General features: G+C 53.3%; 1 protein-coding gene across 1 annotated transcript; it reads left to right on the top strand.

The window, feature by feature from the left end:
- Positions 1–1,852: 1,852 nt before the first annotated feature.
- Positions 1,853–11,784, top strand: PLA2G2C (phospholipase A2 group IIC). Its single transcript, XM_032631824.1, has 3 exons — positions 1,853–1,995; positions 10,418–10,506; positions 11,633–11,784. The coding sequence occupies exons 1-3, from the start codon at positions 1,853–1,855 to the stop codon at positions 11,782–11,784; spliced, it is 384 nt and encodes a 127-aa protein (XP_032487715.1).
- The last annotated feature ends 5,535 nt before the right edge of the window (positions 11,785–17,319 follow it).

Raw genomic sequence — 17,319 nt, 5'->3', positions numbered from 1 at the left:
ACCTCTGCAAAGTGAAAGAGAACTTACTAGGAAACCGTGTTGGGTTTGTTGGAAAACTCTTTGACTCTTTGGTTTGATTAGATGAGTAGAGTTTTGCTCAAATCCATTTTTCTATCTGTTTCAGCTGTGAAGCAATCGCTTTGGGCTTCCTAAGTCAAAATGTCAAAAATGGGGTTCCCTTTTCCCTTAGTCAGTGGTGGAATTTACAGTTTTCAAGATCATGATGTTAGAGGCAGGGGACCCATGTGTAGAAAGAGCCACTGCTGCAACCCCCATCGTGTACCCCAAGAGCAGTGTCTGAGTGTGGTCCTGCCCTCTCTCCAGGGGCTGCTCCGGCCCCAGAGACCACCCCCAGGCTTTGGCCCCCTCTGCAATGCTTTGTGACAACAAGGCATCCAAAAATCACTGTATGAGGTGGGAAGACTCCTAGGAAAATTTCCCCAAACCTCCTGTCTTTGGTTTTCTTCTTCAAGTTCATGTTTTTATTTTATTTTTATTGTAAAATTAATATCTGCTTGTAATTAAAAAGAAAAATACACAGAGTAACAAGAGTATAGAATATGGAGTAACAAGATAAAGCCCCTTCTCATCCTTCCCAGACCCTGATCCCTTTCCTACACTCAGATGTAAGCACTCTTCAGAGTTTGATACACATCCTTCTAGGTCTTTATATACATACATTTCAAACATTTCAATAGAAAAGTAAAACACGCTTTTTGTAAGAAAAAAAATATATATGTATATCAGACAGCAGAAAAGTATTTAAGATAAATGTTGCCTGTTGTTTTTCTCCACCTACTTCCTCAGTCCCATTGCCTAGTGATATTGCTAAAAGTAGTATGTTTTCAAGACATCATTTAGTTATGATCTCCCTGTCTGTGGGCATGTGGGTAGTCTCCAATTTTTTGATATCACAAATAATGCTGCAGCAAACATCCCTGTATATATATATGTATATCCATATATATATGTATATCCATACATACATACATACATATATATATCCATCCATACATACATACATATATATATATCCATCCATACATATATATATATATCCATCCATACATACATACATATATATATATCCATACATACATACGTACATATATATATCCATCCATCCATACATACATACATATATATATCTATCCATCCATACATACATACATATATATATATATATCCATCCATACATACATACATATATATATATATCCATACATACATACATACATATATATATATCCATCCATCCATACATACATATATATATCCATACATACATACATACATATATACATACATACATACATACATATATATATCCATACATACATACATACAAATATATATAATTTTCTCCCCTCACTTTCTTAAGCATTTTGTAGAAGTAAAAATTGCTAGGTCCATGTGTATTTGCCGTTAAAAAAATGGATTGACGACTTTTTCTGCCTCTTGAGTATTTTGTTTCTCCTGTGAGGTTGTAAATGCCTGATGGTATTTGCAAGGACTACATTTCTGGCTTTGAACATTTCTCATTAATGTTTAACATCAGATCTGAGAGTGTTTCTGCCCAGCAGATGGTGGCCTTTTACTTTGGGGAGAAGACTAGTTGATAGTATTGTCCTAAATGTCATGGAAACTGGGTTCTTATCCTGGGCTAGCGAGACACTAGCTGTGTGACACGGTAAGCATGAACCTATCTTGTCCCCATTAAAGGGGCTGATGCCCAGGCACCACATTTAGGGGTCTCCTGATATCTGAATGCTAAGCGCTCTGGCTAGGGGACCTGAAAGCAGCATCTTTCTCATCGCATCTTCGCTTCTTCCTTATTTTCTCCTTGACAGTGATGGCCCCCACCCATGGAAACTTCTGGCAGTTTCAAAGGATGGTCAAACACATTACGGGGCGGAGCGCCTTCTTCTCAAATTATGGATACGGCTGCTACTGCGGGCTTGGGGGCATAGGGATCCCCATGGATGACACTGCCAGGTGAGTGCAGAGGCTCTGAGGCCTCTTGTCGGTTCATTTGCTTGAAGAGAGAGAGGGTGTTAGGTAGGACCCTTGCATTGTAAGGAACCGAAACCAATTCAGGTGAGCCTGAGGGTAAGAAAAAAACTGAATGGGAGTGGGAGGGTGGTCTTGAGGAACCCAAGGCTGGGGCTGGCTTCCCGTGGCCTATGCCCTTATACAGGGCCCACATGAGGTTCCCTGCTCTGTCACCTGCTGGAAATGCTTGACAATGTTTGAATAAGGGGCCCCTCGTCTTCATGTTGCACCAGGCTTTGCAGATTATGTGGTCAGCCCTGCCCAGAGCTCTAGTATGTTCAGCTCTCAGTCCTCATGGTAAACGTGGTCTTCTCTCAGGCCTCCAGTATTTAGGATTACAGATGCAGCAAGACTGACCGACTGTCTCCCAGTCCTAATTCCATTTTCCAGGAAAGAGAATCCAAGGGGCCCAGTTTGGAAAAGTTGTCCATCTGGGTGAGGACACATGGCACAAACTTGGCTGCCAGGCCTACTTCTAAGGATGGGGGTGGGGGAGGGCGAATTCCCAGAAAAGGTGGAGGTTGGTGTTAATCTGGGGAGGGAACAGGGAGGTAGGAAATAGGATGGTTTGTGTGTCTTTTTATTTGAAGAAAGAAGCAAAATGTTCCTGGTCACTTTCACCGTAGTGTGGATAAATATATCCCCATAGTAGGGCGTGAATATCACTCCTGGAGCTTGATTCCTCTGGGTCAGGCTCCGGAGACCATGGAATGTTCCAGCTGGAAGGACCCCAGAGCCCTTGAGGGGATCTGACACTGATGAAATGCCCGTCACATCCTGAGCCCTGGGATTGATGGTTTGCATGCAGGGCTTGGTTTAATGCTCCCAGCACGTGGCTGAGGCCGTGCCACCATCTCCATTCTACAGGTGACAACGGTGAGGGACCCACTAAACAAAATAGCAGAGCCCAAAGACACAGAGCCCTTGAGTGGCAGAGTCAAGATTTGGACCAGAATTTGCCTGTTTCAAAGTCCGGGCCCTTTGACACTCTGTGCCTCCCCTTCCAAGTCCTGTGGCTGATGAGAATTTTAACACTATTAGCCAACGATGACCAATGGCAAAGAGCCCACGTGTGGATGGGGACAGTGAGTGAGGAAGACAGAGCGTCCAGCCCAGGGCATCGGCCAGAAGCTGATCCTTTTCATGTCTTAGAATCTAGCCCCAGAGCTCTGTGTTCCTGCCACTCAGACATGGTGGAAGAGGGGGGGCCGAGGCCATCCCCCAGTTGTTTTCTCTCCTCCCGTGCTCTCCCTTCCCGGCACGCCCACCCCTCCCCTGGCCAAACTTGAGCCTCAGGAGAGCAAAGACTGAAGGATTATGTCTGATGTGCTGACCCTTGTCTGCTCAGAGCCTCTCCCAGGGCTGGGCACATATTCAGTGCTCAGTCAAAAGTCATTCAATGAATGAATAAGTCATGGGCACCTAGATTTGAGCCCTGACTCTATCACCTTCCAGCCGTATGATTTTGGGAAATTCACCTCTGGATCTCAGTTCCTCTCCTATAAAACGGAGACAAGGACTGCACGTCCTAGGATTACTGTGAGGCACTCATGAGACAGCAGTAGGTAGAGGAGGGCTCTTTGTGTGATTTTTATTTTTTTTTGGTACGCAGGCCTCTCCCTGTTGTGGCCTCTCCCGTTGCGGAGCACAGGCTCCGGACGCGCAGGCTCAGCGGCCATGGCTCAGGGGCTCAGCCGCTCTGCGGCATGTGGGATCTTCCCAGACCGGGGCACGAACCCGTGTCCCCTGCATCGGCAGGCGGACTCTCAACCACTGCGCCACCAGGGAAGCCCTCTTTTTGTGATTTTTAGTATCATCAGGAAGTTACCTCCCTGCCTTCCGCACCTTCTCACGGGGGGGGGTGGGGGGGGGGTGGGGGGGGGTGTGGTTGGAGGGAGGTACCAGTTCCGCGTGGCCAACGGGACCGTGATCTGTGAGTTGCCTTCCCTGTAGGGAATGTCTTTGAAACTGGGCCTTTCCTTAAGGTCAGCCTTGTGGACCCAGAGAATTTGGGGGAAATGAGATTTTTTTTTTCCAAGTGCTTTGGGATGGAGAGCTGTAATTCCGAGAATCAGAGCTTCCCGAGAGTCCTGGCCCGGTCCCTCCCCGGTCCCCATTCGCAGCTGTGCCCCCAGCTCCCTCCAGAGGTGGGGTGCAGGGCACAGCACCCCCGCGCCCGCCCAGGCTCTTGCATGTGCTCCATAAATAGTTGCTGACTCGAGAGTACAATGAATTTTGCAACTTTGCGTTGCAGCTGTTGCCGTCGAGAAGCTTCTTCCCGATGTCTGTCATGTGTTAACAAAGCAGCTCAGCTGTCATTCAGCTGAACAAATATTTGTGAAGGGTGATTGCGCACCAAGCACTGGGATAAGTGCGGGGGTGGGGGGGGGGACACCAAAGTCAATAGGAGGGGGACGGGGAAGGGAGCCCACGTGTCATGGAGGCCATTCAAGGACGAGGGCCAAGGACAGGGTGGGCAAGTGCTGAGTGTCCAGCACGTGGGGAGGGGCCCCTGATCTCCCAAAGCATGTTCTGGGACTGCTGGGTGTGTAGGGCAAGTTGGATCTAAAGAACAAGCCCATTCGCAGGTGCTGGGCCACGGCCTTGCCGTGAACGCCATTCATTTCAGCAGAACCGGTGGTTTGAATGCCCCTTCGAACGTGTGACTCGCCTTCCGCTTGGCCTTGGGGAGTTGCGTGAACCACTGTCCTCCCCTCGTGTGTTTATTCAGAGCTGTGAGAGTGTCTTGGAGATCGCCTGTCTTCTCCCGAGGCCGGGGGACCACCTCCCTTCCACTCATCTCCCAGAGGCCCCAGCCAGGGCTCCGGCTTAGGACACACTGAGCGTTAGGGTGGTGCAGTCTCCCTGGTCCCAGTGGTGAAACATGGCTCAGGCCCCTGCAGACGGGAGACCAGCTTCAGCGGAGTCTGCTTCTCGGCGCCCCCCCAAGCACACCACCGATGGGGAGGGAACCCCCTTTTTCTTATGTGAGCTCAAGGAGACTTCCTGTGTTGGAGCTCTCTAGCTGTGACCGTCCTCAGACCTAAAGCAAGGCGTCCCCTCTGTGAGGCCCCCAAGGCCATGTCCAGGAGATGGGGAGGGATCAGGGTCTAGTGGAGGGGCGGGGGAGGGGGTGCCTGGAGGAGGCTGTCCCCAGAGGATTGTCTGCTTTGGCATATGGTGCCCTCTGGAGGCCAGGGGCCAAGTTTCTGACGTCCTCCTCCCACCCCTCGTGGCTCCACATGGTGGAAGGCAGGGGCCAAGCCTGGCTGTCGGTTGATGGCAGAGAGGCACACAGAAAAGCTGCCCCTGACTCCCCTCAGCCCAGCTCATGGTCTCACTTTCACATGGTTTCTCCTCACCTCTTTTCGCCTTGATCTTAACATTTGTCATGTTAAGTGTTACCTTAGAATGGTTGAAAAGCATCACTTTGAGAGAAAATATGCTCTAAGAGCCTTCTCCTCTGATGCCCCTGTAAAGCGCAGGGACCAATGAAGGAGGGAAACGGTGTTCTGAGGAGGGAAGTGGAATTTCAGTAAGTGCAAAGGACCTTCCCGCACTGTGGTCTCAGGCCCTCCCGTGGCTCCTGTGTCACCGGGGCCAGCCCGGAATCTCTGCACCTGGACCAGCTTCCTTATCAACCCTCTTCACCCTCCCAGGTAGGGATCAGAGCGCAGCCCAGGACCCCAGGAAATGGAGGAGAGTGACCTGGGGTCAGAGGCTGGAGCCCCAGGAGGTGGCACAGGAAATGTTCTCTGCTTGGCACATCAGGCTGGGGGGTGGTGAGAGGTGCAGGCAGGGGCCGGGAGCTGGACTGGAAAGTTCGTGGCCTGGCCCTGCTTTCTGCAGATGCTGACCCCTGCCAAGCAGCAGTAGCCAGGTGCTCCCGAAGCTTGACCAGGGCTCCCAGAGCCCAACATCTTGCTTAGGGAGTTAGCACGGAGGGATGCTTCTCCGTCCTCACCAGGACATCAGCACCCCCTCCTCAGCTGACCCAGCTAGTTAGGACCAGGCTGACCCCCCTGTTGTCCCCACACCCACCTTGCCAAACCCCTATTCCAGTGTGTGCTGAGACCCCAAGTGAACCCCGCACACATCCATTCACTTGCCCAGTATCAACTGAGCACCCATTGGGTGCCCATCCAGGGCCAGTGCTGTGCCAGGGCCAGGGGCACAGAACAAGGCAGCCAGCCGCAGGCCCTGCTGTCCTGGCCTTCTCCAGAGCTGAAAGTGCCCTTGGGACCATCCAAACCAAACCCTCATTGTAGCAATGGGGAGACTGAGACCCAGAGATGGGGAAGGGTTTGATCCAAGGTAACAGGCAAGATTAAAACTCATACGTCTCGAGGCTTTCCAGTGCTCTGGAACACACTGCTGGCCTGAGTTTTCTAGGCCTCAGTTTCTTCATCCATAAAATAGGTGCACTGACAACAGCTACAGTTCATGAGCATCTGACAGATGCTTTACACTCAGCACTGTGAAGCCGTGATAAACCTTTGAGGTGGGCATTATTCCCCCCATTGTCGAGGAGGACCCTGAGGCTCAGACAGGTTAAGTGAGATGGCCAAGGCCACACAGCCGTGGAAAGAAGAGTTGGGATTCAGACCCAGGTCATCTGACCCCAGCTGGTGCCCCTGCCTCCCACCATCCTCCCCAGGGGCATGGGGCCGCTGGGAGGGCGATGGGGCTGCTCTTGGCTGGGGGCTCACACAAATGCATATCTTATTATCCACAACAGGCTTGTCAGAATGTTCAGCCCTGGCCCAAGGGGCAAAGAAGAGCAGAAGGAATTTGCCCCTCTGCAAGGACCCAGATTTTTCTGTTCTATCTCTTTGTACCCTGCTAAGGGGCCCAGAGACAGCACACGCTTTGGAGTCAGGCAGAGTTGGGCCTGCATCCCAGCTTCACCTTTTCTAGCTGGATAATTGCACAGCCCCCCTGGGCCTTAGTCTCCTCATCTGTAAAATGGAGATACTAATCAGAAGTTCATAAGGTCACTAAAGGACTGACTAAAGTAACCCAGCTCGGAGCAGGTGCTTAGTTAGTTAATGCCCCTCCTTTTAGAAGTTGAGATTTCTTTCGTTTAATCTCAGTTTCCTTTTCCCCTTTACTTTGTGGGAAAGCACTGGGAGTTTTTTTTAGTACTGTTGAGAGATTTCTTGGAAACATCTCCTCTGCATTTGCCTCCCCTTGAGCTAATGTTATTAACCCCTTATAGGATAAAAGCTCGCCCACTCTACCCCCGGTTATACTGCAGTTCAAGGAGCTGCCCTGCAAGGGTTAACCACCTCCCCAGCCTCCAAGTTCTGAAATCCCGCACCCAAGCCTGGTCCCAGGTTGCCTAGCAACCAGTGGCTGCTCCAGGATGCAGTTGGTGTGAGCAGGGAAGGGAAAGGAGAAAAACAGCTTGGTCTGCCCATGTCTCTAAATGTCACTGGGAGCTCAGTGCAGAGAAAGGCCTGGAACCCAAGCCCTGGGGCCAATTTGCCGAGGGGCGAAGGCTCCCCTCAGGTAACCGGGGAGGTCATTAGCCCTCTGTTGAGTGGGTTTACATAAGTACTTGGCATTCGCAAGGGATTTTAAGATCTGCCAGTGGTGACGCCCCCTCCACCCACACATGAATGCATCTGTAGTGCAGCGGGGAGCCCGGCCGTGGGCAGCAGAGCCCAGGTTCCAGCCAGAGGTATCACTATCACCTCCATCTCTGAGCCTGTGACTTCTCCCTCTGCAAAAGGCGGAGGGTGAAGCAGGTAACCATTGGAATCTGTAGTTTGCAAAGATATTTCTCCTTTGCTACTGAGTTTCCTCCTCACAACACCTCCGCTCGCTGACACATCACCCATTTCCTCTCCTAGCATCTGTCTCAACCTGACATCATCTCATTTTCTTGTTTACTTATTTGTTTATTTATGCATTGATTCTCCCCTCGACTGGAATGTGAATTCCTGGAGAGCGGAGAGCACTTGTTGGGGGCGGCGCTTATCCTCATAAGGCCACAGAGGATGCCCAGAGCTATGCAGTGTGGGGTCCGCTCGCTCAGACCTGTACCTCCGCACTTCCTAGCCAAAGGGCCCGCATGGGTTAGGAACTCAATACCTGTTGGTTTGATGAGTGAGTGAATGGAAAAAAATTCATGAAATAGTCAATGCAAGCACCCGTACCCTCATTTGAAAGCCGAGGGAAGATGCTCAGAGAGGGACAACTTGCCTGCCACGCTAGAACATGCAGGTGGCAGATCTGGACCAAGAAACCGACTCCCTGTTTCTTGGGATGGGGGCTTCATTCACTGCCCCGCAGGCCGTGTAAGCCCAGCCAGTAAGCCAGTAGCAAACTGGGATGGAGCGTTTACAGCGTGTCTGGGGCTGAGGATCTGCAATGAAAAGACAAACTCCCTGCCTGTGTGCAGGGAGAGAGACAGCCCATAAAATATTCAGAAAGAAAGATACACTTAGGTAGTGACAAGTGCTATGAAGCATCTAAAATAAGGCCACAAGCTAAAGGATGAGGATGGCAGTGGGCGGAAGGGCAGGGGGTGTGGGTGCGCGGGGAGGATGGCTACTTTATGTGGCTGTAGAAGGCCTCTCTAAGGAGGTGGCATTTAGCTAGTGCGGAAGGAGACGAGGGGCTGGGGGGTGGGCGTCCCACCAGGAGTGAGTCCGGAGGGGCCTGGCCGTGGGGTGAGGGGCTCACCTTCTCCTTCGGTTGCCGGGGAAGCATTAAAGCAGGAAGTGATCTGCTCAGATTTTGCCTCAGAAATATCACTCTGGCCCCTGTGCAGAGACGTTGGGGAGCAGGGGAAGAAACGGGGAGCCGTTAGTGGGTGTTTCAGTAGCACTGGGGAGAAGCGACCGTTGCACAGATCACTAGCTGGGGAGAGGTGCCAGATGCTGCGTGTGTTTGGGAGGTAGATTGATAGGACCTGCTGATGGATGAGATGTGGGGTTCGAAGGTAAGGGAGGCTGACTCTGAGGTTCTTGGTCTGAACAGTGATGGATGGTGGTGCATCTACGAGCTTGTGCAGATGGGGGAGAGCAGATTCTGCAGACACAGCAAGAGCCTGGCATGAGCCATGTTGGGTTTGAGATGCATATCAGACACCCAAGAGGGAGTCACGTGAGCACAAGCCTATTGGCATCTAGAGCTCAAAGGAGATGTCTAGGCTGAGGTGAGAACTGGAGAGTCAGCAGAGCTCGGTGGTATTTAGAGCCCTGAACTTCAAAACAAAAGCTCCCGGGCTTCCCTGGTGGCGCACTGGTTGAGAGTCCACCTGCCGATGCAGGGGACACGGGTTCGTGCCGTGTCCGGGAAGATCCCACATGCCGCGGAGCGGCTGGGCCCGTGAGCCATGGCTGCTGAGCCTGCGCGTCTGGAGCCTGTGCTCCACAACGGGAGAGGCCACAACAGTGAGAGGCCCGTGTACTGCAAAAAAAAAACACAAAAAAACCCAAACAAAACAAACAAAAAAACCCCACAAGAGCTCCCAAGGAGAGGGTTTAGAGACCAGGCCGGAGGCCGGGCACAGAGAGTAGCAGCATGGCAGGCAGTCTGGGTTAGCCCAGGCAGGAACGTAGACCTTCTTGCTTTGTCTCATTGGTGGAGGTATATTTCATGGAATGAGAAAGCATATCCTAAAGCTGTCAGTTCCATTCTTCATGCCTCAGTTTCCCCATCAGCAAATTGGAAGATGCAGGATCTGGGTTTAGGCTTGTTTTTCAAAGATGACTTCCAATATGGCATTTCTTGGCCCAGAGCTGCCTCTTCTTCCGGCCCATGACTGGCCTGATGCTACAACGGCTGTGGGATGTCCACAGCAATAGACCGCTGCTCCAGGTCGGTCCTGACAGCCTGCACCCTGGGCAAGCTGTTAGATGTAGAATTAGACAGCAGGAGAGAATTCTACTCCACGCTTTGGAAAAGAGCGGAAGACAAAGCAGGAAAAGGGGGTGGTGAGAAAGGAAGAAGGAGGTTTGGTGAATTGAGATGGAAGAAAGAAGAGATGTTACAGAATAGGAACAGGAGACAAAGAGATAAACAGAAAGGGAGATGGATGAGAAAGAGGAAAGGGTGAGAAAATTGCCTCGCTTCCAGTTTCCAGAGAAGCAGCACCCGGGTAAGTGAGAGCACCAGGTGACAGGCCCTTTGGGAGGGAAGCGAGGTTGGATGGGGCATGGCCCTGTGCCCAAGTAGCCCTGGGCCCCGCCAAGGGCAGCAGCCACACAACCCGGTGAGCCCCTGCAGACCATGGCGGCTGCCGGGGGAGGGCAGCAAGGGGCATGCTGAGCGGAGGTGAGAGACCTGGACATGGAGGCTCTCAGGGAGTCCCTGCAGGAGCTGGGGCCTGATCGGTCTTGAAGGATTGTCACAGATGGAGAAGGGAGAGCGCGAAGGCAAAGGTGATCCGGGCGCCAGGAACAGTGGGAGCGGCAGGAACCATCCCTGGCACATTTCCTGAGGGTGAGTGGAGAGGTACAGCTGAGGCGTAGGGTGGGTGTCAACATGTCTTGAGAAATCCAGGCTCCAGTGAGATGTGGGAGGACAGCTTCCTGCAGGAATTGTAGACTTCGGAGAGGGGGAAAAGCAAACAAACAGACGATAGCCAGCACTGGTCCAGTTTCAAAGGGCCCTTTTTCCAACATGTGAAGCTAAGGGTGCACCATCGTCATGATAACAAGCATTTATAGAGGCCTCTCTGTGCTCTGAGCACATCCAGACCACTCCATCTGCAACGACACCAGTGAAAATCCTTACAACAATCCTGTGAACTAGACACCATTGTTTACTTTTGATACTATTGCTTTTATCACCATTTTTTAAAAATTTATTTATTTTTGGCTGCATTGGGTCTTCGTTGCTGTGCTCAGGCTTTCTCTAGTTGCGGTGAGCGGGGGCTACTCTACGTTGCGGTGCGTGGGCTTCTCATTCTGGTGGCTTCTCTTGTTGCGGAGCATGGGCTCTAGAACGCAGGCTCAGTAGTTGTGGCGCACGGGCTTTGTTGCTCCGCGGCATGTGGGATCTTCCCGGACCAGGGCTCAAACCCGTGTCCCCTGCATTGGCAGGCTGTGAAAGCGAAAGGGGGGTAGGAATCAAGGTCGGCTGCTAGTTTTCTGGCTTGAGTGGGAGGGGCTGCCTTTCCCAAGCCGAGAGTGTGGGTGGAGGACCAGCTCAGTGGGCGGGGGGCCGGAAGGGGACCCTTACATCCAGAGCTTCCTTTGGGGCGTCTTACACTGAAGATGCCTGTGACATTCAGGTGAGATGCCAGGTAAGCTGTTGGAAGGAGGGGCTGAGTTCTGATAAAATAGGTTTCGTGTCCTTGGCCTGGGTACTGCCTGGCCGCACTAACCCAGGGCCCGTCCGTGCAGCCCACACCTGCTCCTTCTCTTGCTTCCTTCCAGGCTTCTCCTTGGGGCATGTCCCGGTGTGGTGGGGGAACGGCTTGGGGACAAAAGAAAAGAACTCCCAGTTCCTTTCCTTTCTATTTTCAACCCTTGATCCCTTGCAGCGAGCTCCCAGCTCTCCCCAACTTTAGAATCAAACCCTGGGAGTGGATGGAAGCCCCCTGTGACCCTCTGTCTCCCTTCAGTTGAATGTGCCCTTGGTCCTGGTGTCGGCTGCCTCTGTGGGCTAAGAGCCTGCGAGTGTGACACGCAATCCGCTTCAAAGAGAACCTGCCCAAACTTCAAGCGGTTCTTCTCCAGCTGGCCCCGCTGCGGCAGGAGCAAACTCCAATGCTAGTGAGGCCACGGGTCCCTGGTCGGTCTGGTCTGGGATACTCCTTTGTCACTCGGCATTAGAGGGCTGGAGATCAACAGTGGAAAAGACAGAATCCTGGCTTTCAATGGAGGGAGACAGACCATAAACATACACATAAACAGTACATTCCAATAGCAGTAAGCACTAGGAAGCAGTAAAACAAGGTGGCAGGGTAGAGAGAAGTCACCTACCCCCATCCCAGGAAATTTCCAGGAGGGGAAAGGCCCCAGGATCCGCCTTAAACTCTCCCTCCATCTCCACGTCAAAATCAGGATACAGGGCGGGTTTAGGAACCAGACCCACAACCCAGATCCAGCTGGAGCCAAGCAGGGATCCTGGAAAACAAGGTCTCAGCCACATGCCAAGGACCCGAGAAGCACACTTGGACTCTGTTTCTCATTTGCTGGAGTTCTGCCTTCTCCAGAAAACCCCGAGGTAGGAAAAAGTCGATGCCATTTTCACCTCCCAGGAGACAGAGCGCGAGAACATCAGCTCCCACGGCTGCCACCTGGATGTCACGCCAGGAAGATAACAAAGAAATGAAGAAAGAGGGCAAGGGAGAAGGAATTGGGGGTATCCAAGATTTCGATCCACATTTAGAAGCCCCTGGTTATAAGGCGTAAATTCTAATAAATATTAAAGTGGTCCAGTCAGGGTGGACGCTAATCGTCTGATGCCCGGGGGTAGATTGCAAAAATGACCACAACTCTTCTTACCTCTCTGTATCCTCACCTCTCACGATGTAATGTTCAGCTTTTCCCATCAAGCGGTAGACTGTTTTCCCCACCCCCGAATCTGAACTCTGAACTGGCCTTGTGATTTACTGTGGTCAATAGAACATGGTGGAATTGATGGTCCACCAGTTCGCCAGCAAGGCCTCTGGAGGCCCAACGCACGTCCCCTCTTTCTTGGAAACACCTGCCGCTGCCATGAGAAACACCCTGGGCCCACCTGCAGGAGGGCAGGAACCCACCTGGATCAGGGTCGTCAGGCCAGCTGGCTGGCTGAGGACCTCAGACCTGTGAGAGCACTCAGCAGGGATCAGCAAAGCCAGCTCACGGCTGACCAGAGACACCAGAGAGCCTCGCTGAGACCAAAACAACTGCCCAGCTGAGCCCCAGCTAAACCACCACCTTGCAGAAGCGCAAGCTACATAATGGGCCCGTTTAACGTCATTAAGTTTTGGTGTGGTTTGCCAGGCGGTGTAACTCACTGATGTCGTGGGTCTTCACTACCCGAGGCTCTGGGGTTCTCAGCACGGTGCCGAGCCTGGAGGCTGCATGAACAGCGTGGACATGCCCCTGCCCCTTACCTGTCAGGCTTGGGAGGAGAAAGGCCATCCTCATGCGATACTGGAGAGCACACAGAGGCTGTAATCACTCACAAAAGTTCATTGAGCCTCTGCTAGGCAGCAGGCACAGACCTGGGCAGTAGGGATACCGACGTTTAAAGAAAACAAACAGAGAATCAGGTGTAAATATCCTGGGGAGAAAGTTGAGAGCCAGAGCAGCTTTTAGAAGTTCAAGTTCAGGCACTTACAATCTGGATTGAGTGATGCTGTCACGGGTGTGAAGACAGGGAAGCCAGAGGTGGGTGGTCAGCAGAGGGTCTGGGAACTAGGGCTCCAGGGCTCTGCCTGGCTCAACTGGCAGGTCACGGGGGAAACTGGTCTGTTTTCCCACCTGCCCACGCGCTGTAGTAATCGCTACTGCAGAAGGAAACTTGGGGTTGACGGGCGTCACGGTTAAGGTTGTAAAAGGCGGTGAGGGGAGTGACCATGGAAAGGCAGGCATGGAACCAGGGTGGCTGGGCACCTCCCCTCCTTGGGGACTCTGGACCACAACAGAGACCAGCTCAGGACTGGCCAAATGACACAGTGGAGGGAGGGAGGCCAGGGCTGGGCTCAGCATGGGGGCAGGGATTTCAGTGTGAGATCCAGGCCGTGGTCCACCGCCTGGGCCTTCGATTCTAATCTGTAAAATGGGGCCTGTGGTGGTATCGAACTGCTCCCGTCGATGCCCTGATTCTGGGAGGACAGGACGGTGGTGGGACTGTGGAGGGATGTCGTTGGCTTTCACTGGGAAAGCCCGCTGTCCTGGAAGGGCGATCATTCATCCCCTCAACAAATCCACGTCAAAGGCCTGCTGCAAGCCAGGCCCTGTGCTAAAGCAGAGAAATAAAGCTGCATCCGACTCCAAGTTGCTCTCAGATCAGGCAGGACACAAGTCGGCGGGTGATTACAAGGCAGGCTGGGAGATGCTGAAGTTGGGGTCAGCTCACGAGCCATGACCACCATCGGGGCAGGGGGTCAGCATTCCCCGAGGAATGCTGAGGGTCTGATGTCTCACCTGAGAGCTGAAGATAAGGGGGAGTTGGGGTACCAAGTGAGGTAGAGGGATGGAAGGTGATTCAGCAAACCTGCTTGAAAGCGCCACTGCCACGTCTCCCCCCAGATCAGCTGAAGGGCCGTCCTCCATGTTTGCCCCTCCCCCAAGCCAAAAACATGCATGTCAAATTCTTTTTCTCATATCCCACATCTAATGTGTTGGCACCTTCAAAATACACTTAGATTCTATATTTATAAAATACGTCAGTAAAATGTACACATTTTAAAAAAGACAAAGATGAGAGGGGAAAACTTTAGAACCACCTGGGCCACCTTCAGGGCTGCCATCTTGGTCTGAGTCACCATCGCCTCGTTCCTGGGCTACTGCTTGCCCCACATCATTCTCTCCACTTCCACCCTCAGCCTCTGCAATCTCTCATCCACCAGCAGCTGGTCAGCAGGGTGCCTGGAGTCTGATCACGTCACTCCTCTCCTCACGCCCTCCCCGTCTGCCTCTGAGTAAGAGCCGATGTCCTTCCACAGCCCCGAAACCCCCATGACCATCCCCACGCAGCCTCGCTTCCTATCCTCTCCCGCTGACTCCCTCCACCCCAGCCAATGGCCTCCATGCTGTTCTGTTCCTTGAACATGGCGGCCACGCTCCCTCCCAGGACCCTGCCCACAGTGGCTCCCTCTGCCTAGAAGGGGCATCCCACGTGCCTGACTCCCTACCTCCTTCAAGTCTCTGCTGGAATCTCAGCTTCCTGATAAAGCTTATGCGACCCCCCCCCCTTTAATACTGCCCACGCTCCGCTGGCCTTTCCCATCCCCTTCATCCTGTTCTCTGTTTCCCCATGCATCGCACACTCATGGATACCACTGCTCGTTGTCTGCCTCCCCACTGGAAGATGAGCTCCTGAGGACAAGGATCTGTGTCCTTTTCTAATCCCTGGTGTATATGTTGGATGACGTGAGGTCAATGCGAAGGGGATTGCATCAGCTCAGAGTGGGGAGCATGGAATGTGGGAGTCGATTTTCAAGCGAGCAGGAGATGAAGCAGGCAAGGCCAGGTCAAGGAGAGCCTGCGGCCACTCCAAGAGGTCTGGGCTCGAGCCTGGGAGCAGCGGGGCTCCCAGTGCTCTGAGCCATCACCACTTTCCACCTGGGAGAGCTTGGGCAGCTCGGTGTCCTTAGGGGAAAACAGGCAGACGGTGGACGGCGGAGACCAGGGCGCGTGATGACTCACATGGCGAGGGCTGTGGCGATCGCGGGGACGCAGTCGTGTCCCTTCCTTCCACCTCAGCACTGTTGTAGGAGCGAACGCCCTGCCTCAAAGGGGACAGACGTCAAGTGTAGATGCGTTTTTGCGGCAGCTCTGTGTCTGCCCCTTTTCCTCAGCTGCATTTCTTGCCGTCTGGGTGAAGCTGCCAGGCGGTCAGGGAGGGGTGGAGCAGTGGGCACGCCCTCCACCAAGGGTGGGCTTTGGGCTCAGTGCCCCACAGGGAAAGGCTGTCACCGCTTGGGAGTGACTGTGTGCATGGCAGGCAGAGCCATTGTCCCCCATCCCCACTTCCGGGGTGTCTGCAAAGCTGTGAAAGGCACGGGGATGAGCAGATGTGGAGAGTCTGGCATAAAGCAGAAGCGTGGGCACGGCTGGGGGCCTGGAGTGGGGCAGCCGGCCTGGCGGGGAGAGAGGTGACTGGGTCAGCGAGTACAGAGGCTCTCTCGGGGTGCTGGGATGGGCCAGGCATTACTGAGCTCATCCGGAAGCAAAATCACGTCCGGTGGGAGAACAGAAGGCTGGGGCAGGGGGCGAGGCCCAGGCCCCGGGACCCTGAGCGGGGAGAAGGGGAATCCAGATGTGCCCCCAAGCCTCGGTTGCTGCAAAAAGCAGCCTCCAGGTACTGAGGCTCACCTCGTCCAGGCACAGCGTTCCCTTTGTGTATAGTACACCCGACCTTCCTCGGGCGGTTGCTGTTAAGTCCCCAACTGACTGAGGCTCAAGGCCACACCGCTAACGCATAGCAGAGCAGCGACTAGAGCCCAGGCTGACTCTCCTTGCCCTAAGGTCCCCCTCCCCGAGCTCATCTCGGAAGGAATCCAGTACTGACGAGACTTGGGGGAGGGGTAATGGAGGAGGCTCTTCCCCCGGGGTTTAAACACTTGCAATAGAGGGAGGCCTAGGTTCTGGTTCTGGCCAAAAGCCACTAAGTCGTTGTGTGGTTTCATACATTCATTCACCCAGTGCACAAATATCCAGTATGCCGAGACGGGGTGGGCACTGGATTCAGTGGGAATAGGAGGGCGCACCCCTGACACCTAAAGCTCACAATGGAGCTGAAGACAGACAAGTAACCAGGTGATAACAAGACAGTGAGGGGCAGGGAGCCCGGATGCAGGCATACCTGGGGGGCACCGCATCCAGACCTGCCGGTCAGCAGAGGCTTCCAGACCTGAAGGTTAGGTGGAAGGTGGCCAGGCAAGGCGGAGAGGAGGGAGAGGGCACCAGGCAGAGGGAACGGCCTGCGGCCGGGAGGCAGGCAAGGGAGAGGGGCAGCCCGTAGCTGAGATGAGTGTGAAGCAGGGGTGGGAAGCTGGGGTGAGGACGACCTCACATAAGCCCCTTCCTCTTCCTGGGCCCCAGGTTCCTATTTGTGTACATCTGACCCTTCCTGAAGCTTTTTCTCACCCAACTTGTCGATCATCAGTGAGACCTCAGAAATTATTCATTCCCTTTTCACAGATGAAAGTGGAGGGTCTGAGCAGGCAGGTGGGGCTGGAATGGGAACCCATGTCTTCGGATTCTAAACTTCTTTTTTTTTTTTGGCCACGCCGCACAGCATGCAGGATCTTAAGTTACCTGACCAGGGATGGAACCCATGCCCCCTGCAGTGGGAGCACGGAGTCTCAGCCACTGGACCGCCAGGGAAGTCCCAATTCTAAATTTCTTGTTTCCCATCCCCTTTCTCAGAATGAAGGGGTTGAAGGGATGCTCTCTGAAGCTAAGGCTCTGGAGTCAGGGTTCAAACCCTGCTTCTGTTGCATGACCTTGAGGAACTTACTTGGCTTCTCTGGGCCTCAGTTCCCCCCTTTTATAAACAAAGCTATGAATAGCCCCCACCTCACAGGGCTGCTAGGAGGGTTCAGTGAGATGGCACACAGAGAGCTCTGAGCCCCATGCTCAGCATACA

This window comes from Phocoena sinus, chromosome 1 (assembly GCF_008692025.1).
Source record: "Phocoena sinus isolate mPhoSin1 chromosome 1, mPhoSin1.pri, whole genome shotgun sequence".
In the NCBI taxonomy this organism is placed as follows: Eukaryota; Metazoa; Chordata; class Mammalia; order Artiodactyla; family Phocoenidae; genus Phocoena; species Phocoena sinus.
The sequence above is the reverse complement of the archived record's forward strand: the minus strand, read 5'-3'. Positions and strand labels throughout refer to the sequence as shown.

Coding starts and splice junctions, on each gene's coding strand:
- PLA2G2C (XM_032631824.1), top strand. CDS start 1,853: ATGGCCCCCACCCATGGAAACTTCTGGCAGTTTCAAAGGATGGTCAAA. Junction 1,996..10,417: donor CCCATGGATGACACTGCCAG/GTGAGTGCAGAG, acceptor GGATTGTCACAG/ATGGAGAAGGGAGAGCGCGA. Junction 10,507..11,632: donor CCCTGGCACATTTCCTGAGG/GTGAGTGGAGAG, acceptor GTCTCCCTTCAG/TTGAATGTGCCCTTGGTCCT.